The sequence below is a fragment of the Macaca mulatta genome, chromosome 19, assembly GCF_049350105.2.
Source record: "Macaca mulatta isolate MMU2019108-1 chromosome 19, T2T-MMU8v2.0, whole genome shotgun sequence".
Lineage (NCBI taxonomy): Eukaryota > Metazoa > Chordata > Mammalia > Primates > Cercopithecidae > Macaca > Macaca mulatta.
Genome location: NC_133424.1, coordinates 8543956 through 8568756, shown reverse-complemented (window position 1 = coordinate 8568756; position 24801 = coordinate 8543956). Strand labels below are relative to the sequence as shown.

The 24801-nt window shown below is 49.9% G+C and overlaps 1 protein-coding gene and 1 pseudogene across 5 annotated transcripts; both read right to left on the bottom strand.

The window, feature by feature from the left end:
* Positions 1 to 224: 224 nt before the first annotated feature.
* On the bottom strand, positions 225 to 1685 carry RETN (resistin). 5 transcript variants are annotated; one of them, XM_077976322.1, is made up of 4 exons: positions 1530 to 1685; positions 1205 to 1332; positions 751 to 828; positions 225 to 503 (listed from the first exon to the last, which is right to left on the bottom strand). In XM_077976322.1, exons 2-4 carry the CDS (start codon positions 1320 to 1322, stop codon positions 331 to 333), a joined length of 369 nt encoding a protein of 122 aa, XP_077832448.1. In that variant the 5' UTR covers positions 1323 to 1332; positions 1530 to 1685; the 3' UTR covers positions 225 to 330.
* Positions 1686 to 4151: 2466 nt separating this feature from the next.
* LOC100426636 (ubiquitin-ribosomal protein eS31 fusion protein pseudogene) lies at positions 4152 to 24278 on the bottom strand (annotated as a pseudogene).
* Between the last annotated feature and the right edge of the window lie 523 nt (positions 24279 to 24801).

The window sequence follows — 24801 nt, the reverse complement described above, 5'->3', positions numbered from 1 at the left end:
TGAAGGCGGCCATGAGCCTTGGGTGGGTGGGGACGTCACTAGAAGAAGCTCAGGCCCTATTTTCGGAGGAAGCAGTTGGAGACCCCATACGAGGAAGGGGAATGGGGCAGTAGAAAGTCGCGGTCTCCCCGTCCCCTCCAGCAGCTGCGCGCCCCACTCTTCTTGGAGACGGAGACACTAGATCAGTCCCTCCAGACTACTAAAGAAACCACGCAGGGCTCAGATCCGCTCCATCATCATGATCATCTCCAGGTTTATTTCCAGCTCCCCCACAACCCGTCCGCACCTGGAGCCGCCTCCGCCAGCGCTGTGCACGCGCTGCGCGCGACCTCAGGGCTGCAGACGACAGCAGCGCGCTCCGGTCCAGTCCATGCCCGCGCACTGGCAGTGACATGTGGTCTCGGCGCGCACATCCCACGAGCCACAGGCGGAGCCACAAGTGCAACTGGTGACGGCGAAGCCTGCAGCCCGGAACAGAGGAGCTTGGACTCTGAGCTGGGAGGCTGAGGGTGGGATGGGGGCGGGGCGGGTGGGGACGGGGACGGCTGGAGGCTCCAACCACGGAATGGGCACTGGAGGCAGGGAGTGGGGGTGGACACCAGTGTCCAGATGGTGGGCAGAGAAGGCTGGGAGTCAGGACGAGGATCCTAGCGGGGTAGAGGCTAGACATGGGGAACGTGGTGGGGAGGTGGCATTCCCAGGGGACTTGGAAAAGAGATGGGCGCCTGGACAACAGGCTTCTGCACTCACCTCGGGGGCAAGTAGCCAGGTCACCCCTGGAGGTGACGCTCTGGCATTCCAGGCCAATGCTCCTTATTGCCCTAAATACTGGGGGGCAGCAGGGAAGGAGAGAGGAGGGGCTGTGAGGCCAAACGGCCCCTGCCCCATCCTCCCGCTACATTCCTCCTGTTGGTCTGGAGCTAGATACCGGCATAGGAGCTCACTGGCTTCCAGGACCCTGTCTTGAGCTGGGTGTTTTGGAGTAAGGGAAGGTTTGGGGTGAGAGCGGAGATTGGGTTTGGAGCTGTGGATAGGGTGAGAACAGTCGGAGGGGTTAGGAGTGGAGTTGGGGTTGAATTTGTGATCTGGTTGGATGTGAGGATGAGATTTGGTGAGCGCTGGGGCTGGGTTGGAGTCAGGTCTGTGCCAGGGATCGGTGAGGTCTCTGAGACCCTTGGGGAGCTTGCCTCTGGGGGGTCCTCACCTAAGGAGCTGGCGCCCTCCTGAATCTTCTCATTGACGGCTTCTTCCATGGAGCACAGGGTCTGGCTAGACACCAGCAGCCCCAGGACAGGCAGGAGGAGGAGACAGAGGGCTTTCATCCTGCAGGCGCTGAAAGAGGGAACCAAGAGACCCACAGCTGGGTCAGCCCTGCCCACGTGGGGAGGATCCGGCCCCTGGAGGGTGTGGGATCTGGACCCCTGTCCCCGGACCCCTGTCCCCTACCGTGGGGTCAGGGATGGAGGCTCAGCTTTGACCCCAGCCTCCCCACTGGTGCCATGGCAAGGGCAGGAGCAGCTGTCACTTACCCTCTGGGTGGACTCAGCTAACCAAATCTGGCACACGAATTCTTGCACCGCAGCTCTTTCTTTGAGGCCTCTGGGGGTGGGGCTTCCTGTCTTGGCTAATAAGTCCCGGGGCCCCCAACCCTCTGGTCCCACATCCGGGACCAAGAGGAAGCCCCTGAGCAGACCATAAGGGCTGGAGGAGGGAGGGAGCCTCCCTGCTTCCAATAGGGCCTCCTGCTTCATGTCCAGAGACTGGTCAGGAGGTGGTGCCCCAGGGATAATGCCAGGGGCTGTGGTCTGAGGAACAGCTAGAGAAGCAGAGCTTGGCATGCAAGGTGGCTGATGCAAGCATGACAAAAATAATGTCTCTTGCTGGGCATGGTGGGGACAAGCACTTGTATTCCCAGCTACTCAGGAGGCTGAGGTGAGAGAATCGCTTGAGCCCGGGAGTTCGAAGCTACAGTGAGCTATGATCACACCACTGCACTCCAGCCTGGGCAACAGAACAAGATCACTTCTCTAAAATAGGAATAATAATTATGTCCCTGGGTGAGAATGACATACCACATTCATACCCAAATGCCTATTAGCAGTAGAACTGGTAAATAAAATCATGGTTTATGGCTGGTGGCTCATGTCTGTAATCCCAGCACTTTGGGAGGCCGAGGCAGGCGGATCATTTGAGGTCAGGAATTTGAGACCAACCTGGCCAACATGATGGAATCCTGTCTCCATTAGACATACAAAAATTAACTGGGCGTGGTGGTGTGTGCCTGTAATCCCAGCTACTTGGGAGGCTGAGGGAGGAGAATCACTTGAACCGGGAGGCAGAGGTTGCAGCGAGCTGAGATCACACCCTGTGCTCCATCCTGGATGACTAGCTTGGGCAACATAGCAAGACTCCATCTCAAAAACAAAGAAAGAAAAATCATGGTTTGGCCGGGCGAGGTGGCTCACGCCTGTAATCTCAGCACTTTGGGAGGCCGAGGCGGGCGGATCACAAGGTCAGGAGATCAAGACTATCCTGGCTAACAGGGTGAAGCCCTGTCTCTACTAAAAATACAAAAAATTAGGCAGGGGTGGTGGCGGGCGCCTGTAGTCCCAGCTACTCAGGAGGCTGAGGCAGGAGAATGGCGTGAACCCGGGAGGCAGAGCTTGCAGTGAGCCAAGATTGTGCCACTGCACTCCAGCCTGGGCGACAGAGCGAGACTCCATCTCAAAAAAAAAAAAAAAAATCATGGTTTATTCCATCAATGGCATCACCTACAACAGAAGTTGGAAAGCCATTGCCCATGGGCCCAGGTCCAGCTTATGTTTCTTCTTGAACCACCCATGAGCTAGGAACGGTTATTACATTTTTGTTTGTTCTCTGTCTCCAATACAATGGGATTTTTTTGTGGTAAAATACACATAACATACAATTTATCGTTATAACTTTTTTTTTTTTTGAGTCAGAGTCTTGCTCTGTCGCCCAGGCTGGAGTGCAATGGTGCGATCTCGGCTCACTGCAAGCTCTGCCTCCCGGGTTCATGCTATTCTCCTGCCTCAGCCTCCCGAGTAGCTGAGACTACAGGCGCCCACCACCACGCCCAGCTAATTTTTTGTATTTTTTTTTTTTTTTAGTAGAGATGGGGTTTCACCGTGTTAGCCAGGATGGTCTCGATCTCCTGATCTTGTGATCCGTCTGCCTCAGCCTCCCAAAGTGCTAGGATTACAGGCTTGAGCCGCCATGCCCGGCCTTTTTTTATTTTTGAAACAGGGTCTTGCTTTGTTGCCCAAGCTAGTCTCAGACTCCTGGCTTCAAGTAATCCTCCCACCTTGGACTCCCCAGTAGCTAAGGCTACAGGTATGCACCATCTTGTTCCATTTTAACCATTGCTTTTGTTTGTTTCTTTGTTTCAGAGTCTCACTCTGTTGTCCAGGCTGGAGTACAGTGGCTTGATCTTGGCTCACTGCAACCTCCACCTCCCAGGTTCAAACAATTCTCCTGCCTCAGCCTCCCAAGTAGCTGGAATTACAGGCGTGCACCACCACACCCAGCTAATTTTTTGTATTTTTAGTAGAGATGGGATTTCACCATGTTGGCCAGGCTGGTCTCAAACTCCCGACCTCAAGTGATCTGCCCACCTCAGCCTCCCAAAGTGCCAGGATTACAAGTGTGAGCCACCATGCCCGGCCTATTTTAACCATTTTTCAGTGCACAATTCTGTGGCAATAAGCACATTCATGTTGTTGGGTAGCCACCACCGCCATCCATCTCCAGAACTTTCTCCTCTTTCCAAATTGAAACTCCATCCCCATGAAACACTCACTCCCTATCCCCTTCCCCAGCCCCTGGCTCCCTCCGTCCTACTTTCTGTCTCTATGGATCTGACGACTCTAGGGACCTCCTAGGACTGGAATCACATAGTGTTTGTCCTTTTGTATCTGCTTATTTCACTGAGCATAATATCCCCAAGGTTCATCCATGCTGTAGCCTGAGTCAGAACTGTTTTCTTTTTCATGGCTGCATCATATTCCCTTGTGTGGATGAACCACGTTGTGTTTATCCATTCACCCATCGATGGACACGGGTTGCTTTCTGGCTTTTGTTTCGTTTTTCATTTGTTTGCTTTTGTTCATATCTTTTGTTAATTCATACAGTTACTTGTCTTCTGGTTTGTTGAAGCAGTAAGTCAGACAACATTTGCCACAATCATGTCTGTCAAAGTGGCTTGCCATAAACACTCCAGCACCACATTCATTAGAAGGGCACCCTGGACAAAGGGCACCCTGGAAAAGGCCACTAATTTTGTCATTCTCATCCACCTTATAATATTTCAGGACAGCCAGCTTCACCTTCTTTCTCTTGTGCTTATTCTTCTTGCATGTAAGACTTCTTCTTCTGGCCGGGCGCAGTGGCTCATGCCTGTAATCCCAGCTCTTTGGGAGGCCGAAGCAGGTGGATCACGAAGTCAGGAGTTTGAGACCAGCCTGGCCAACATAGTGAAACCCCATCTCTACTAAAAATACAAAAATTAGCTGGGCATGGTGGCGCGTGCCTGTAATCCCAGCTACTCGGGAGGCTGAGGCAGGAGAATTGCTTGAACCGGGACCTGGGAGGCAGAGGTTGCAGTGAGCCAAGATGGCACCACTACACTCCAGCCTGAGCTACAGAGCGAGACTCAGTAAAAAAAAAAAAAAAAAAAAAAAAAAAAGACTTCTTCCTTTCCTCAGCACCACCACGAATTCTCAACACAAGAGGAGACTCCTTTTGAATGTTGTAGTCAGACAAAGTACATCCATCTTCCAGTTGTTTACCAGTAAAGATCAGTCTTTGCTGATTAGGAGGAATTCCTTCCTTACCCCGGATCTTGGCCCTTCCATCTTCTACCGTATCCGAGGGTTCAGCCTCGAGGGTGATGGTCTTCCCTGTAAGGGTTCTCAGGAAAAATCTGCATTTTGGTGGCGGCTCCACTGCAGACAGCGGATCAAAAAGGTTTTGGGGTTTTGTTTTGTTTTTTGTTTTTTGGAGACGGAGTTGTGCTCTCATCACCCAGGCTGAAGTACAAGTGGCACGATTTTGGCTCCCTGCAACCTCCGACTCCCAGGTTCAAGCAATTCTCCTGCCTCAGCCTCCCGAGTAGCCGGGATTACAGGCACCCACCACCACACCTGGGTAATTTTTTTTTTTTTTTTTCCAGTAGAGATGGGGTTTCGCCATGTTGGCCAGGCTGGTCTCAAACTCTTGACCTCAGGTGATCTGCCCGCCTCGGCCTCCCAAAGTCCTGGGATTACAGGCATGAGCCAGTGTGCCTGGCCTGCTTCTGCCTTTTGGCTATTGTGAATAATGCTGCTATGAACATAGATGTGCAAATATCTGTTTGCAGTTCCTGCTTTCAATTCTTCTGGGCATATGCCCAGGAGTAGTACTGCCTGATCATATGGCAATTCTATGTTTAACTTTTTGAGGCACTGCCAATTTTCACATTTTTAAACCATAGGGAAAAAAAGTTGTTTTTTTTTTTTTTTTAAAGACAAAATCTGGGCCAGGCGCGGTGGCTCATGCCTGTAATCCCAGCACTTTGGGAGGCCTAGACGGGCAGATCACGAGGTAAGGAGATCGGGACCATCCTGGCTAACACCGTGAAACCCTGTCTCTACTAAAGAAAAAAATACAAAAAAAATTAGCTGGGCGTGGTGGTGGGCGCCTGTAGTCCCAGCTCCTTCAGGAGAAAGGTGTGAACCCGGGAGGCAGAGCTTGCCGTGAGCCGAGATCGCGCCACTGCACTCCAGCCTGGGCGACAGAGCGAGACTCCGTCTCAAAATAATAATAATAACAATAACAATAATAATAAATGAAATACAAACAAAACTAACTTATGCTGTTGGAAATGAGGGTGGAAGTGTCTGGAGAATCAGAGACAGTGGTGATAAAAGAGTACCAGGAAGGCCCCTGGTGAGGGGGGAGTTCTGTAAAAATTTTGAGCTGTAACTCTCATTTGCACAATTTTCTCTATGTATTTATGTATCAGTCAACATGATGCACGTATATTAAATCCCTGTATAAATACAAGGGTGCACACAGGTTCAAAGTGCAGGCAATATTTATTGAGCAACTACTATGTTCCACATACTGTGTTAAACACCGTGCATACAGTAGGAAGCAGAGGGATGCTGCCCTTCCCCGGGATGAGTTGGGTCTTGACAGTCAGGGGAAGGCAGATACCAACAGAACAGCAATAAAAAGGCCGGGTGCTAGGCCGGGCACGGTGGCTCATGCTTGTAATCCCAGCCCTTTGGGAGGCTGAGGCGGGCGGATCACCTGAGGTCGGGAGTTCAAGACCAGCCTGACCAACATGGAGAGGCCCCTTCTCTACTAAAAATACAAAATCAGCCAGGCGTGGTGGCGCACCAGGTGGTTAGCTGTAATCCCAGTTACTCGGGACGCTGAGGCAGGAGAATTGCTTGAACCCAGGAGGCAGAGATTGTGGTGAGCCAAGGTCACGCCATTGCTTTCCAGCCTGGGCAACAAAAGCAAAACTCCATCTCAAAAAAAAAAAAAAAGGCCGGGCGCGGTGGCTCAAGCCTGTAATCCCAGCACTTTGGGAGGCCGAGACGGGTGGATTACGAGGTCAGGAGATCGAAACCATCCTGGCTAACACAGTGAAACCCCGTCTCTATTAAGAAATACAAAAAACTAGCCGGGCAAGGTGGCGGGCGCCTGTAGTCCCAGCTACTCGGGAGGCTGAGGCCGGAGAATGGCGTGAACCCGGGAGGCGGAGCTTGCAGTGAGCTAAGATCCGGCCACTGCACTCCAGCCTGGGTGACAGAGCGAGACTCCGTCTCAAAAAAAAAAAAAAAAAAAGTCCAGGCGCTGTGGCTCACACCTGTAATCCCAGTGCTTTAGAAGACCGAGGTGGGTGGATTGGTTGAGCCCAGGAATTCAAGACCAGCCTGGCCAACACAGTGAGACCCCCTTCTGTACAAAACATAAGAAAACATTAGGCAGGCATGGTGGTGCCTTTCTGTAGTACCAGCTACTCAGGAGGCTGAGGCAGAAGGACCGCTTGAGTCCAGGAATTGGAGGCTGCAGTGAGCTATGATTGCACCACTGCATTCCAGCCTGGACAACAGAGCAAGATCCCATCTCTAAAAAAAAACAAAAAACAAAAAAACAAGAACAAACACCAATAGAATGCTCAATCAGCCATCAGCCTCAAGGACCACTCCATCTCCCAAGGAGAGGAACCCATTTCCATGAGAACCTCTGACCTAACAATCAGCCCCACATAGGGGAATCCAGAAAGTATTCTGGGGGGAGGAAAAGATGTCTGAGGGGAGGGTGGAGGATGCATAAGGGTTAAACAGGAGAGGCAGTTAGGGAGGGCCTTCTGGGTGGAGGGAGAGGACTGTGTGTTCCAAGGCCCCGAGGCAGAATGGAGTGTGTGCATTTAGAGGAACTGAAAGCAAATTTGTGGGACGGGGAATCTGGGGGGGAAAAGTGAATTCCACAGGCTGCCTGTCTCTTCTGGTCCTAGCAGGAACTTTCAAGTCCATTTTTGTCCCGATATTTCTGCATGCTCAAGTCCCAGCTCATCCTGCCTCCTTGAAGACATGACCTCTATCTCTTCTTGAGCTACTCTTTGACACACCCTGGACAAAGGGTAGCTTGGAAAGAGACAGAAACCATGTTATTGCCAGGTGCAGTGGCTCACGCCTGTCATCCTTGTGCTTTGGGAGGCTGAGACAGGAGGATCGCTTGAGGCCAGGAGCTCGAGACCAGCCTGGACAACATAACAAGACCCCGTCTCTACAAAGATAAAAGGGGAAAAGCCAGGCTCAGTGGTTCACGCCTGTAATCCTAGCAGTTTGGGAGGCCAAGGTGGGCAGATCACCTGAGGTCAGAAGTTCAAGACCGGCCTGGCCAACACAGTGAAACCTCGTCTCTACTAAAAATACAAAAATTAGATGGGTGTGGTGGCGGGCACCTGTAATCCCAGCTACTCGGGAGACTGAGGCAGGAAAATTGCTTGAACCCAGGAGGTGGAGGTTTCAGTGAGCTGAGATTGTAACACTGCACTCCAGCCTGGGTGACAGAGTGAGCCTCGGTCTAAATAAATAAATAAATAAATATTGAGGAAAAAAATTAGCTGGGTGTGGTGGTCCATGCTGGTAGTCCCAGCTACTGAGGAGGCTGGGGTGTGAGGATCACTTGAGCCCAGAACGGCTGAGACTGCAGTAAGCATCACTGCACTCCAGCCTGGACAACAAAGCAAGATCCCGTCTCAAAAAAAAAGAAAAAGAAAAATCATTTTTGAGAGCTCTGATTTTCAAATCCTTTGGTCTCAGAACTCTTTGGGTAAAACCTTTTGAGGGACACAAAAGAAGTGGGCAGCTGTGATTACAGATTGAGGAGAAAGCAGAAAGCAGGCTAGACATGGAACCCCTGGGGTTCCCTAGGAACCCAGTTTGAAAATTCTTGGTTCTGTAGCAGGAAAAGGCAATATGTCCCTTAATTCTCCTCTAAAACATAAAATCCTTTAACTTCCTCTGATTTCTACCAGTAAAACTGAGCTCTACTGACCTCAATTTTGTACCTAATGCTATCTAATAAAATCCCAGGAACACTGATTTTTGATAAATCCATTTTGTTGATGTGTAATTTACATACAGTAGAATGTGCCTATCTTGTGTGTTTGGTTTGATGCATTGTTTTTCTTTTTCAACTTTAAAAATTTTTTTTTGAGACCGGGTCTCACTCTGTTGCCCAGGCTGGCGTGAAGTGACACAATCTCGGTTCACTGCAACCTTCGCCTCCCGGGTTCAAGCGATTCTCCTGCCTCATCCTCCTGAGTCTCTGGGACCACAGGCATGCGCCACTACACCCAGCTAATTTTTGTATTTTTAGTAGAGACAGGTTTTCGCCATGTTGGCCAGGCTGGTCTTGAACTCTCCATCTCAAGTAATCCACCCACTTCGGCCTCCCAAAGTGCTGGAACCACAGGCACACACCACCACACCTGACTAATTTTTGTATTTTTCGTAGAGATGGGGTTTCATCATGTTGCCCAGGTTGATCTCAAGTTCCTGGCCTCAAGTGATCCGCCTGCCTCGGCCTCCCAAAGTGCTGGAATTACAGGCATGAGCCACCACGCCCAGCCCTCTTTATCAATTTTTATTTTTTATTATTATTATTTTTATTTTTCAAGACAGAATCTCTCTCTGTTGCCCAAGCTGGAGTGCAGAGGTGTGATCTCGGCTCACTGCAACCTCCAACTCCCGAGTTCAAGCGATTCTCATGCCTCAGCCTCCCAAGTAGCTGGGATTACAGGCGCCCGCCACCACACCCAGCTAATTTTTGTATTTTTAGTAGAGGCAGGGTTTCACCGTGTTGCCCAGGCTGATCTCAAACTCCTGGCCTCAAAGCAATCTGCCCGCCTTGGCCTCCCAAAGTGCTGGGATTACAGGTGAGAGCCGCTGCGCCCGGGACCCTCTTTATCAACTTTTATTTTAGATTCAGGGATACCTGTGCCAGTTTCCTACCTGAGTATATTGCATGATGCTGAGGTTTGCGGTATGAACGATGCTGTCACCGAGATGGTGAGCACAGTACTCAACAGTTAGTTTTTCAACCCTCATGCCCCTTTTTCTCACCCCTCCCTGGTAATCCCCAGTGTCCATTATTGCTGCCTTTATGTCCATGAGTACCTGAAGTTTAGATCCCACTTATAAGTGAGAACCAGCAGTCTTTGGTCTGCTGTTACTGAGTTCGATGCATTTTGACAAATGTGTCTACGTGCCTGCTGTATGTTTTGTTTTTCCCAAGAATTGTTTTCTAAAAATCAGGCTTGATTGAGGTGGCATTTATATGCACTAAAATTCTGCACACAGTCTTGTAACCACCACCACCAAATACGTACTTATTTATTTCTTATTATTTTTTAGAGATGCCGTCTTACTCTGTCTCCATCTCCCACGCTGGAGTGCAGTGGTGCCATCAGAGCTCGCTGCATCCTCCAGCTCCTGGGTTCAAGCGATCCTCCTGCCTCAGCCTCCTGAGTAGCTGGGACTACAGGCACCCACCGCCACTCCCAGTTAATTCAAAAAATTGATTCTTCTTTGTAGAGACAGGGTCTCATAGGTTGCCAGGATCCTTGCTTTTTGACCTCCCAAAGTGCAGAGATTACAGGCTAATTACCACTAATGCCGGGCCAAATACTTGTAATTTAAATTATAGCTAGGCTGGGCGTGGTGGCTTACGCCTGTAACCCGGCACTTTGGGAGGCCAAGGGGGGAGGTTCATCTGAGGTCAGGAGTTCCAGACCAGCCTGGCCAACATGGTGAAACCCCGTCTCAATTAAATATACAAAAATTAGCCGGACATTGTGGCGGATGCCTGTAATCCCAGCTAATCAGGAGCTGAGACAGTAGAATTGCTTGAACCCAGGAGGCAGAGGTTGCAGTGAGCCAAGATCACACCATTGCACTCCAGCCTGGGCAACAAGAGCGAAACTCCATCTCAAAAAATAATAATAAAATAAATCATAGTTGGAAAAAAGGGGTTTCCTAAAGACCCAAAGGAAATGACCTCTTTGTTCCCTGAAGTCACAGAGAGGATTTTTCTGCCCCGCCCCACAACCAGTTTTCCTTGTGAAAATCCGTAACTGCTACCAGCTTGTTCTCCTCTCTTTCACTATACATCTGTCCTGGAAGCCTTATTTGAACAAAGAATTCTTGTATCACTCGGACGCCTAGAAACTGTTGCCGTTCTGTGAAAACGACCACCAGAGGAAATCCATGCTTCTCATTGGTTGCCTTAAAAAGATGGTAACTTGTTGCCCTGGTGACAATTTGCAATGACAGGTGGCTCTGCCAAATCAGAGAACAACCACACTTGCTTCCCCTCCTGGGTGAAGGATGGCAAATAAAAGTAAAAGCCTCGGCAGCTGTCAGGCCTCTTTACCAAAGAGCTGGAAAGCACTCCCTGGCCCCGTGTATGCAAACACTTCCCATCTACAAATGATCCAGCTTTGGAGTGGGAGTCTAGGCGGCTGCCAGGACCACCGCTTGGCAGAGGACAGGCTGGGGGCTCTGGCCTGACCTCCTGGGGCCAGGCTGTGACTTGGAGCAAGAGATAGCAAGAACCTTGAGGCAGTGAACATCAAAAGAGATTTCCAGGGCTAAACACCCTCAGTTTTTTCTTCCTCTGGCTCACTGCAACCTCCACCTCCCGCGTTCAAGCGATTCTCATGCATCAGCCTCCCGAGTAGCTGGGATTACAGGTGTGTGCCACCGTGCCCAGCTAATTTTTGTATTTTTAGTAGGGACGGGGTTTCACCCTGTTGGCCAGGCCAGTCTCGAACTCCTGAGCTCAAGTGATCTGCCTGCCTCAGCCTCCCAAAATGCTGGGATTACAGACGCCAGGCCAAGTATCTTAGTTTAAAAGGTTACAAAGAATATAGATGTGGAAAAAATAAAAGCTTCTTTGCATTACTACTTTCCTGCAAGACATAAGGGGGAGTGGCTTATGAAATAACTCACACCCCCACTAATTGAGGAACTCTAGATGAAAGGGAAGGTGCTGTCGGGCCATCTGGCCACGGTTTCCTGGAATAAAATTGAGCCACCCACCTCCACAAACCCCCAACCTCCAGCATGTACCCCAGGAGTACTCACGCTCCACCTCCCCCTGTGATCGCAACAGCCCTACGCAACATTAGAGGGGAAAACCCACGCTAGGGAAGGCGGGGCCATGGACAAAAGGTCACCAGGGCCCGGCACAGTGGCTCATGCTTATAATTCCAGCTCCTTGGGAGGTCAAGGTGGGAGGATCCACTGAGCTCAAGAGTTCGAGTTCAGCCTGGGCAACACAGAAAAATCCCCGTCTTTACAAAAACTTTTAAAAAAATTAGCTGGGTGTGGTGGCATGCCCATGTAATCCCAGCCACTACTTAGGAGGCTGAAGGGGGAGGATCTATTGCTTCAGCCTGGGAGTTTGTGGCCGTAGTGAGCTATGATTGCACCACTGCACTCCAGCCTAAGTGACAGACAGAGACTCTCAAAAAAAAAAAAAAAAAAAAAAAAAAAAGGCAGGGCACGGTGGCTCATGTCTGTAATCCCAGCACTTTGGGAGGCCAACGCGGGTGGATCACCTGACGTCAGGAGTTCGAGACCAACTTGGCCAACATGGTGAACTCCCGTCTCTACTAAAAATACAAAACTTAGCTGGGCGTGATGGTGGGCACCTGTAATCCCAGCTACTCAAGAGGCTAAGGTGGGAGAATTGCTTGAATCTGGGAGGTGGAGGTTGCAGTGAGCTGAGATTACGCCACTGAGCACCAGCCTGAGTGACAGAGTAAGACTCTGTCTCAAAAAAAAAAAAAAGTGGGGCGCATTGGTGGCTCACACCTATAATCCCAGCACTTTAGGAAGCTGAGGCAGGAGGATCGCTTGAGGCCAGAAATTCAAAAACAGCCTGGGCAATATAGCAAGACCCCATCTCTATGAAAAAAAAAGAAGTCACCTAGCTAGTCTAGATTTCAGAGCCAGAATTTGTCTAATGCCATTGTCTTTACTTTTTGTCTTTTTTTTTTTTTTTTGAAACAGAGTCTCACTCTGTCACTCAGGCTGCAGGGCAGTGGGACAATCTCAGCTCACCGCAACCTCTGCCTCGCAGGCTCAAGTGATTCTCCTGCCTCAGCCTCCTGAGTAGCTGGGATTACAGACATCTGCCACCATTCCCAGCTAATTTTTGTATCTTTAGTAGAGGTGAGGTTTCACGTCTTTGGTCAGGCTGGTCTCCAACTCCTGAGCTCAGGTGATCCGCCCACCTCGGCCTCCCAAAGTGCTGGGATTTGAGTTGTGAGCCACCGCACCTGGCCTGCTCTTCATTCTCTTTTCAGAACTTTCCCAGCTGCCAACAGAGACAGAAACTGAGTAATCTCAGAAGGGGATGAAGGAGGCTGACGGTGGGTGGACTACTTGATTAGGAGCTCGAGATTCGCCTAGGCAACATGGCAAAAGCCTGTCTCTGCTACAAATACAAAAATGAGCTGGGCGTGGTGGTACACGCCGGTAATGCCAGCTGCTTGGGAGGCTGAGGCAGGAGAATCACTTGAACTCGGAAGGCAGAGGTTGCAGTGAGCTGAGATCGTGCCACTGCACTCCAACCTGGGCAACAGGGCGAGACTCTGCCTCAAAGAAAAAAAAGGAAAGGCCTGGTGCGGTGACTCGTGCCTGTAATCCCAGCACTTTGGGAGGCCAAGGCAGGCGGATCATGAGGTCAGGAGATCGAGACCATCCTGACTAACATGGTGAAACCCCGTCTCTACTAAAGATACAAAACATTTGCCAGGCGTGGTGGCGGGCACCTGTAAATTAGCTGGGCGTGGTGGTGCACGCCTGTAATCCCAGCTACTCGGGAGGCTGAGGCAGGAGAATGGCATGAACCCGGGAGGCGGAGCTTGCAGTGAGCTGAGGTCGCGCCACTGCACTCCAACCTAGGCAACAGAGCAAGACTCCGTCTCAAAAGAAAAAAAAAAAAGAAGAAGAAGAAAAAAAAGAAGGAAATGAAGGACACCCAAAATGGAGCCTCCATATGCCAGGACTTTGTTATCCAGCCCTGGAGACCTCATCTCTGATCACACCAGAGCGGAACCTTCCCATTCTCAGGGCCATTTCCTTACCCAGAAACCTTTTCACAGTGTTCTTGGCAGCAGCTGTTGGTCAACTGTGTTTTAAGGTTTTTGAGCAACTTTACAGAAAAGAAAAAGGGAAGCTCCCCTCAATGTCTGGGTCTCCCTCTGGGTGGCCTCTCTTTGGTACCTTACTCATTTCCACGAGATTTCCTTGCCTCATTGACTTACATCACCTCCTTTTCCTGTCTGGGGCCAGGACCCTCCTCTGAAGATCTCCAGCACTGCTTCCTTTGTCCCTGATTTCTCTGTCAGGACCACTGGCTTCACCATCCCACCACCACTGCTGCTGGCCCAGCCTGCAGCTTTAATTTCCCTGGACCTCATGTTTTTGTTCTTTGTGGTTTTTTTGGAGATGAGGTCTTGCTCTGTCACCCAGGCTGGAGTGCAGTGGTGCAATCACACCTCATTGCAGCCTCCACCTCCCAGACTCAAGTGATCCTCCTGCCTCAGCCTCACGAGCAACTGGGTGTGCACCACCAGGTGCAGCTACATTTTTTGTAGAGGCAGGGGTCTTGCTATATTGCCCAGGCTGGCCTCAAACTCCCAGCTTTAAATGATCCTTTCACCTCAGCCTCCCTGAATGCTGGTATTACCAGCATGAGCCACTGCACCGGTCCTCTCATGTATTTTAATTAATTAATTAATTAATTTACTTATTTTGAGATGCAGTCTTGCTGTATCGCCCAGGCTGGAGTGCAGTGGTGTGATCTCGGCCCACTACAACCTTCACCCCCGCGGGGTTCAAGTGATTCTCCTGCCTCAGCCTCCCGAGTAGGTGGGATTACAGGCGTGCGCTACCATGCCCGGCTAATTTTTTTTTTTTTTTTTTTTTTGAGACGGAGTCTCGCTCTGTCGCCCAGGCTGGAGTGCAGTGGCCGGATCTCAGCTCACTGCAAGCTCCGCCTCCCGGGTTCACGCCATTCTCCTGCCTCAGCCTCCCGAGTAGCTGGGACTACAGGCACCCACCACCTCGCCCGGCTAGTTTTTTGTATTTTTTTTAGTAGAGACGGGGTTTCACCGTGTTAGCCAGGATGGTCTCGATCTCCCGACCTCGTGATCCGCCTGTCTCGGCCTCCCAAAGTGCTGGGATTACAGGCGTGAGCCACCGCACCTAGCCTCCCTCATGTATTTTTAAGTGGAACAGGTTCAAGACCACAAATATTTTCCTCTCACTATTTCAATGAGTTTCTATTCTAGAATCTCCTGCACACCACAGGAAGGAGAACTCTTACCCTGTAATGCACATAAATACACGAGATCACCACTGTTCTCGCCCAGTAATCAGAATCATTAATGATAATAATTAGTAATAAGTTTATTTTTACTATATCTAATGGATTAGATAATAATTATTATGGCAATCATTCCTGGGTGTGTAGGGTCCAGCCCCACAAGTTCGGTGGGTTTTTCTTTTTTCTTTTTTTTTTTTTTGAGACAGAATCTCGCTCTGCCGCTGGGGCTGGAGTGCAGTGGCCAGATCTCAGCTCACTGCAAGCTCCGCCTCCCGGGTTTACGCCATTCTCCTGCCTCAGCCTCCCGAGTAGCTGGGACTACAGGCGCCCGCCACCTCGCCCGGCTAGTTTTTTGTATTTTTAGTAGAGACGGGGTTTCACCGTGTTAGCCAGGATGGTCTCTATCTCCTGACCTCGTGACCCGCCCGTCTCAGCCTCCCAAAGTGCTGGGATTACAGGCTTGAGCCACCACGCCCGGCCGTTCGGTGAGTTTTTCTCCCCGTGTGTGGAGATGAGAGATTGTAGGAATAAAGACACAAGACAAAAAGATAAAGGAAAAGACAGCTGGGCCCGGGGGACCTCTACCACCAAGATGCGGAGACCGGTAGTGGCCCCGAATGCCAGGCTGCGCTGATATTTATTGGATACAAGACAAAGGGGCAGGGTAAGGAGTGTGAGCCATCTCCAATGATAGGTAAGATCACGTGTCCACTGGAAAGCGGGTCCTTCCCCGCCTGGCAGCCGAGGCAGAGAGAAAGAGAGGAGGGAGAGAGAAACGGTTTACGCCATTATTTCTGCATATCAGAGACTTTTAGTACTTTCACTAATTTGCTACTGCTATTTAAAAGGCAGAGCCAGGTGTACAGGATGGCTGAGCCGTTAGATCCTGTGGCACAAATTGCTGAAGTGGGAATTGGGGTGGAGGTTGAATGGATTGGACTGCCAAAGCTCCCGTCTCGCCAGACGTCGGGGGCTGGGAGTTGGGGAATGCCACATTGTTTAGAGGGGCCTAGGGTCGGCCCCTCCTCCCCTTTCCCTGATTCTTAAAAGGCCATGAAGGATTACCATCAATATCAAATCTTGAATGGCAGTGAGCAGCCCAGTGAAATTCCTTTCGGCATCGTGGACATAAAGTAGAAGGTGGGGCTTTTGGTTGCTGAAAATTTTGTTGTTGTTGTGTTATGCCCAGACCGTTTGTTCCCCAAAGAAGACCACCAGAGTCCAGAGTCAAAGCCAAGCGGCAAGGATCTTTACTAGAAGTTCAAACTTGGTCCCTCCATTCCACAGCATACAAGAGGGCCCCGAACAATGCGAGTGCTTGCTTTTTATAGCACGATGTAAACAGGATATGTAAAGTTACAGGGGAACAAGGTAATTCTGTCAGTTACAGCATTACAATTGGTTAATATTATACATTTAGCATTTTTTATTGGTTCCCGCTGCGTCCTTATCGTAGATTTCCCAGGTGGTGTTTTTCTGAAGTTTGAAAGAAATATGGAGGAATGTGTTTGTGCTGGGCTCAGGAAGTTGGGAGATATATGGGGATGTGTCTCATTCCTTTCAGTTGTTGTTGTTGTTGTAGTATAGAATGGCGACCTGTACACTGGGGGCAATCTCTTTTTATATGTCGTTTCTGGCCGCATATAAAGCATTGGCCAGAGAATTGCCCAGGCATTCGAACAGAGGCCATAGCTTGTGCCATAATCATTGCTGTATGCAGAGTTCCTCCCACCCCTTCACAGGCTTTAATGTAGGAGGTGAGCATATCACCACCCGGTGGAATTTTGCCTTTGACAGGGGAAATGGCCGCCTGACAATCTGGATTTACTTGTTCATAAGCCGTGAGTTCTACAATGAGTCGCTGGCCGTGGCTATCAGGGATAGCCTTTCTGCCGTGTCTTGGAGACGAGCAATAAAGTCTGGGTAGGGTTCGTGTTGTCCCTGTCTGACAGCCGTGAAAGATGGGCATGCTTTACCATCATCTTGAATCTTGTCCCAAGTATCTAAGCAACATTTTCGCAGTTGTTTGATAACCTCATCATTTGGTATAGTTTGGTATTGAATTGCAGCCCACTGACCCATTCCCAGTAATTGGTCAGCCGCAACATTAACAGGAGGATTGGAGCCCTGATTAAGATGAATGCGTTCCTGGACAGCATCAGCCCACCAAGTCCTGAATTGTAAATATTGAGATTTAGACAAGACTGACTTTGCTAAAATTTCCCAGTCATAGGGCAAGGCACCAAACGTTTATCCTTTGTCAGGGCTTTTTATGTGCAACGGACAAAAGGATAGTTGGTGCCATCTTGTTTTACTGAGTCCTTGAAATCTTTGAGGAATTTAAAAAAAAAACTTTCCCAAGTAGCAGGGTGTATCTGAACCTGACCTGGATGTATGGGGTCGGGTTGAACTACCGCCCGAACAGCTGGAATGCCAGGTACTGGGTGTGTCCCAGCGGCAGGCAATTGTGAAGCCTGATTATTTCCCTGAGCAGCCTGATTGTCGGGCTGAGGGGCTTGATTATCAGCCTTTTGATCTTGAAGAGTTGCAGGGTCAGCTGCCTGTTGAGCAGGATCAACAATGGGCTGTGGGTGATTTTGTGCTGCTGAGGTGGCAGGTACTGGAGGTCGTAAAATTACAGGAAATTGCCAGGCTTTGGGATCCCTGTATTCCCTTGCCTGAGCTATAGCCCTCATAAGTGGAGTGTCATTCTCAGGGATGTATGTAACTTGTTGCCTATGAGTGGCAATCGTAGTGTTGGTAACAGTAGTAGTGACCAGACCAGGAGCAGAAAAAAGGTGAGAATTTTGAATAGAGGGAGAGTTGAGAAGCTGAAAGCCAGGATGAGACCAGATTACCTGCTGAACAGGTCTTTTATGGGCCTGAAAGCCAGGCTGCCACGACAACTGTGGACCAGGCTTCAAGGGAGCCTGTGACTGTAACTGAGTCTGAGTAGAAGGATAAGAGCCAGGCCTCAAGGGAACCTGTGACTCTAGCTGAGTCTGATTAGGAGGAAAATAACCAGGTTTCAAGGGAGCCTGTGACTCTAGCCGAGTCTGAGTAGTAGGAAAGGAACCAGGCTGTGGAGGGATAGGGTTGAAAGTCTCGTTACCAGGCCAAGAATTGAAAGCCTCCTCTATGGACTGTTCAGATATCAGAGCCTCTGTACTGGGCTGCATGGAAACATAATTTATAGCCTCATTTTCAGGCTGCCTGATCTCATCCGCTGTCTCCATAGCAGCAGCATTGAGAGGGTGAGGAGAAGCAGGAGGATCTGGCCACAATGGCTGTTGATATGTTTCAGCTGAGTTTTGCTGGTTGGGGGAAATAAGCTCATTCAGGTCAGTTAAAAGATCATCATAAAGCAACAACGGGGTTGCGGTAGCCTCTGGCGTAGGTGGCGGTGGCGGTGGCATGTCAGACTGGAAGTCCGCCTGTGAAATTATGGTTTCAATTTGTGTAGTATCCTCAGGGGAAAGAGAACTGAGCACTTCCTCAACCTCGTCAGAGGAGAGGAAAGAGGGATCAGTCTCCGTTTTGTCCTCTTGAGTCTGTAAGGAGTCTAAGACAGAGTGAACTGAAGTCCAGACTGACCAAATGGTGGGTGGAATAAAATGTCCCCCTTCATGGGCAATTTTGAATTGTTGGCCAATCTTGTCCCAATCTTTAAGTTCCAAAGTTCTCTCAGTCGGAAACCAAGGACAAAGAAGATCTACAACCTCAAATAATTCAATTAACTTTTCAGTAGAAACTTTAACCCCTCCTTCTTTAGAAGAGGTGTTATAAAATTTAAATAAGCCGAGTACTTAGTATGGCCTGTCCCATGGTGTCCCCAGAATACTCTGAGCTCAAGCTTACCACCAAGTTTATTGACCACAATCTTCAGGAATCTCTCGTCGAAATCCTCCGCTGAATCCCGCACTCAGGGTGCAACTTCACACTGCGAGGGAGTGCCCCACGTTGGGCGCCATATGTAGGGTCCAGCCCCATGAGGTGAGTGGGTTTTTCTCCCTGTGGGCGGAGACAAGAGATTGTAGAAATAAAGACACAAGACAAAAAGATAAAAGAAAAGACAGCTGAGCCCGGGGGACCTCTACCACCAAGACATGGAGACCGGTAGCGGCCCCGAATGCCTGGCTGCGCTGATATTTATTGCATACAAGACAAAGGGACAGGGTAAGGAGTGTGAGCCATCTCCAATGATAGGTAAGGTCACATGGGTCACATGTCCACTGGATAGGGGGCCCTTCCCTGCCTGGCAGCCGAGGCAGAGAGAAAGAGGAGAGAGAGAGAGATGGCTTATGTAATTATTTCCGCATATCAGAGACTTTTAGTACTTTCACTAATTTGCTACTGCTATTTAAAAGGCAGAGCCAGGTGTACAGGATGGAACATGAAGGCAGACTAGGAGTGTGACCACTGAAGCACAACATCACAGGGAGATGGTTAGGCCTCTGCATAACTGCAGGCTGGCCTTACTGATGTCAGGCCTTCCACAAGAGGAGTAGAGTCTTCTCTAAACTCCCCTGGGGAGAGGGAGACTCCCTTTCCTGGTCTGCTAAGTAGCGGGTGTTTTTCCTTGACACTGATGCTACCGCTAGACCATGGTCTGCTTGGCAACAGGTGTCTTCCCAGATGCTGGCATTACCACTAGACCAAGGAGCCCTCTGGTGACTCTGCCTGGGTGTGACAGAAGGCTCACACTCTTTTTTTTTTTTTTTTTGAGACGGAGTCTCGCTCTGCCACCCAGGTTGGAGTGCAGTGGCCGGATCTCGGCTCACTGCAAGCTCCACCTCCCGGGTTCACGCCATTCTCCTGCCTCAGCCTCCCGAGTAGCTGGGACTACAGGCACCCGCCACCTCGCCTGGCTAGCTTTTTGTATTTTTTTTAGTAGAGATGGGGTTTCACCGTGTTAGCCAGGATGGTCTTGATCTCCTGACCTTGTGATCTGCCCGTCTCGGCCTCCCAAAGTGCTGGGATTACAGGCTTGAGCCACCGCGCCTGGCCAAGCCTCACACTCTTGTCTTCTGGTCACTTCTCACTATGTCCCCTCAACTCCCATCTCCGTATGGCCTGGTTTTTCCTAAGTTATAATTTTAGAGCTAGGATTATTATAATATTAGAATAAAAAGTAATTGCTACAAACTAATGATTAATGATATTAATATATAATCATATGTATGATCTATATCTAGTATAACTATTCTTATTTTATATATTTTATTATACTGGAACAGCTCGTGCCCTCCAGCTCTTGCCTCCGCACCTGGGTAGCTTGCTGCCCCCATGGGTGTTTCCTAGATGCTTCCAATGGAGCCACACATGACCCTCAGGGCTGTGCCCATTCCAGGCTCTTCCTCTGAGCTCATGTGACCACTTGCCTCAAGGCATTCCACAAATAATACATAAGTCAATGTATCACGTAATCACTTTCTGTACAAACCAACTAGTTCCTGAGGGAAGCAGAAAGTTTTTTCAGAAGAACCACAGCTAATTCCAGTAGAAGGAATGATAAAGTTGGACATAATCCTCAAGAGAGTAATGAATCAAAAACGGATGGCTGGGGCCAGGCGTGGTGGCTCACGCCTGTAATCCCAGAACTTTAGGAGGATGAGGCAGGTGGATCTTTTGAGGTCAGGAGTTCAAGACCAGCTTGGTCAACATGGTGAGACCCCCTCTCTACTAAAAATGCAAAAATAGCCCAGCGTGGTGACATATGCTTGTAGTCCCAGCTTCTGGGGAGGCTGAGGCAGGAGAATTTGCTTGAACCCTGGAGGTGGAGGTTGCAGTGAGCCAAGATTGCATCACTGCACTCTAGCCTGGGCAACAAGAGTGAAACTCCATCTCAAAAACAAACAAAAAACAACAACAACAAAAATTGATGGCTGCTAACAACTTTCTTTTCTTTTCTTTTCTTTTTTATTTATGAGACAGGGTCTCACTCTATTGCCCAGGCTGGAGTGCAGTGCCGAGATCATAACTCAGTGCAGCCTCAACCTCCTGGATTCAAGCGATCCTCCCACCTCAGCCTCCCAAGTAGCTGGGACTACAAGCAATTGCTGCCACATCTGGTTAATTCTTTTATTTTGTTTTATTTTATTTTATTCTATTTATTGAGACAGAGTCTTACTCTGTTGCCCAGGCTGGAATGCAATGGCATGATCTCAGCTCACTGCAACCTCTGCCTCCTGGGTTCAAGTGATTCTCCTGCCTCAGCTTCCTGAGTAGCTGGGATTACAGGTGTGTGCCACCACACCTGGTTAATTTTTGTATTTTTAGTAGAGACGGAGTTTCACCATGTTGACCAGGCTGGTCTTGAACTACTGACCTCAAGTGATCTGCCCATCTCAGCCTCCCAAAGTGCTGGGATTGCAGGTATGAGCCACCGTGACTGGCCTTTATTTTATTTTTAGTAGAGACAGGGTTTTGCTATCTTGCCCAGGCTGCTCTCAAACTCCTGGGCCTAAGCGATCCTCCTGCCTTGGCCTCCCAAAGTGCTGGGAACTACAGGCGTGAGCCACTGGGCCCGGCTCCTGCTAACATCTTTATGTGGGCAGTTACTGGAGACCCGGGACATTCCCCAAACCCACCTATCAGCTGTAGTGACATGACATTATGGACCACCTGATGGGACGTACCAGGAAGTACCTGGCCCCACCAGCACGATATTATTCTGGCTACAACTGACCCTTATTCCAATAGAGCATGTGGCTCTAACCCATTTATAGGGTAAACATCGGGGCAGGGATGGGGAGAGAGGAAGCAACCTGCCAAATCCAGAATGAGAATCATTCCTCAGTACCAGAAAAGAACCAGAAAGAAAGCACCCTAAGTAGGGATACCACAAGGAAGTAAAGCAGGGGCCTCTCTGAGCTGGGGAAAGGAAGGAGGAAGTATAATAGCTTGCAAGGCACAGCATTGCAGGTGATGGGAACAGCAGGTGCAAACGTTCTGGGGCAGGGACAGTGTGGTGTATTTGAGGAACAGCAGCCAGGTTCACCATGAGGTGGGAAATGGACTTGGGGGAAGGATCTCATAGGATTTTTTTTTTTTTTTAATTGAGACAGGGTTTCACTCTTGTTGCTCAGGCTGCAGTGCAGTGGCATGATGGCTCACTGCAACCTCCACCTTCCGGTTTCAAGCGATTCTCCTGCCTCAGCCTCCCGAGTAGCTGGGATTACAGTCACCTGCCACCACACCCGGCTAATTTTTGTATTTTTAGTAGAGAGGGGGTTTCACCACGTTGGCTAGACTGGTCTTGAACTCCTGACCTCATGATCCGCCCACCTTGGCCTCCCAAAGTGCTGGGATTACAGATGTGAGCCACCGCGCCCGGCCCCCAACCGTTTTGTTTGTTTGTTTGTTTTTTAAACACAACACTTTGCCACCTAGGCTGGAGTGCAGAGGCACGATCATAGCTCACTGCAGCCTCGAACTCCTGGGCTCCAGCGATCCTCACAGGAGGGTTTTGAGGATCTGCATAACGCATGCAGAGGGAACTTGATTTCGTGCTCGTTAAGACCTGATATTGTCAGCTGCTACCGCCCACGGGGGTATATAAATATTTGTAGACCCAATATTTGCCTTTAGTGTGAAGATATTGCATCATCTGAGTATAAGTAAGGGTCAGAGGCAGAGGCGGTTTAAGCAACAGACTTTTGTCTCCGCTGAGAACCACGAAATAACCCCTGACCTACTTCCCCGTCGTCTCTAATTAGGGTCACCTCATCTCCAGTTACAGAGGCGGAAGATCAAAGAAACCGGGAAATTGCGCCGCAGCGCCCCCTGGCGCTCGCAGGGCGTGCTTACACAAGCCCGTCCCGGAGCGAAGCTGCGGTTTCCCAGGAAGTTGAGTTTAAATGTTTTCCTTTTTATTTTTTCTTAACCTAGAAAAGATTATTTATTGTGTCAAGTAACTACCCAGTTAGGCATGGATAAATTTTTATTTTTTATTGAAATAAGTACTGGCCGGGCGCGGTGGCTCACGCCTGTAATCCCAACATTTTGGGAGGCCAAAGCGGGTGGATCACGAGGTCAGGAAATCGAGACCATTCTGGCCAACATGGTGAAACCCCATCTCTACTAAAAACACAGAAATTAGCTGGGCGTAGTGGCGCGCGCCTGTAGTCCCAGCTACTCGGGAGGCTGAGGCAGGAGAATCACTTGAACCCAGGAGGCGCAGGTTGCAGTGAGCCAAGATCGTACCACTGCACTCCAGCCTGGCGACAGAGGGAGACTCCATCTCAAAAATAAAATATAAAATAAAATAAAATAAAGTGAGTATTGTGGACATTGGCTGGGCGCAGTGGCTCACGCCTGTAATTCCAGCACTTTGGGAGGCCGAGGCAGAGGATCACTTGAAGCCCAGGAGTTTGAGACCAGCCTGGTCAACATGGCAAAACCCCATCTCTACTAAAAGTATAAAAATTAGCTGGGCATGGTGTCGCACGCCTGTGATCCCAGCTTTTGGGGAGGCTGAGGCAGGAGAATCACTTGAACCCAAGAGGCAGAGGTTACAGTGAGTAGAGATCGCACCACTGCGCTCCAGCCTGGGCGACAGAGTGAAACTGTCTCAAAAATACATATATTTAGGATTTCGCTTTTGTTGCCCACACTGGCCTCAAACTCCTGGCCTCAAGCGATCCTCCCACCTCACCCTCCCAAAGTGCTGGGATTGCAGGCGTGAGCCACCGTGCCCGACCTTGAGCTTAAGTTTTAAACATTAAAACCACCTCCCTCCCACTCCTTGCACCTCCCGTAAGTTAAAACGCGTCCCTGCTGAGGCCTTGCAAAGGCATATCCAGGGCGGGCGGACCCCAGGGGTCCACAGCCGACCCACTTTCTTCCCCACACCTCATCCCCTTCACAGCTCTGCTCATCCATCTCCCTGCCCTGGTGGGAGATTCGGATAAATCCTAATCGTGGAACTGCTGAATCAGAGGGGGCTGCATTCTCCTCAGTCCCCACCCGCAAATTGTGTGTGCAGTTTTTCTGGGACGAGCGTCCTTAGATTTCCCTGAATTCTCCAAAGGATCTATGACCTCAAAATCAGGAGAGACGCCGGGCGCGGTGGCTCACGCCTGTCATCCCAGTACTTTGAGAGGCCAAGGTGGGCAGATTGCGTGGGCCCAGGAGACCAGCCTGGGCAACATAGCCAGACCCGGTCTCTACAAAAAAATTAAAAGATGAACTGGGCTTGTTGACACGCACTCATGGCCCCAGCTACTCAGGAAGCTGAGGTGGGAGGATTGCTTGAGCCCAGGCAGTGAGAGAGGCTCTACCTCTGAAGTGGCTGCTTCCTCACCCAATGCCCCCTCCCCAGGCACCCACTCTAGCAGCGAGAATTTCACCGCCAGCATGCGACGTGGGTCCCTACCTGTCCCAACTCAGACCCTGTCTATGATGTCCTATGGCCTCAGCAGGGACCAAAATCCTCACCATGACCTGTGTGGCTCCACGTGGTTCTCAGATTGGGTTGCAGGTCAGTACCCTCCCCTTCAGCTCCTCAGGGGCCTCTGGTATTCCCTGGCCTTGGCTTCTGCTCTGCCCTCCCCTCCCTTCCCTTCGCCCTCTTCATTTTCATTCTCTATGCAAATGCTGCCTCCTCTAGGAAGCCTTCCAAGATTGCCCCCAGACTGGGTGGATTAGATGTGATATGGGCTCCCACAGCCCCTTTTGCCTCGGATTACTCACATGGCTGGCTGTATATCTGTGCCCCAGAAAGGTTTCTTTTCCTTTCTTTTCTTTCTTTCTTTTTTTTTTTATGATAGGGTCTCACTTTGCCACCCAGGCTGGAGTGCAGTGGCATGATCATAGCTCATTGCAGTCTCAACCTCCTGGGCTCAAGCAATCCTTCAACCTGAGTGTCCTGAGCAGCTGGGA

What these genes read in the sequence shown, in the direction of transcription:
- RETN (XM_077976322.1), bottom strand. Translation starts at nt 1,322, where the DNA reads ATGAAAGCCCTCTGTCTCCTCCTCCTGCCTGTCCTGGGGCTGCTGGTG. An exon ending in GGAGGGCGCCAGCTCCTTAG is followed by an intron (nt 829 to 1,204) that starts GTGAGGACCCCC and finishes GCTGCCCCCCAG; the next exon opens with TATTTAGGGCAATAAGGAGC. An exon ending in CCTGGCTACTTGCCCCCGAG is followed by an intron (nt 504 to 750) that starts GTGAGTGCAGAA and finishes TCCCACCCTCAG; the next exon opens with CCTCCCAGCTCAGAGTCCAA.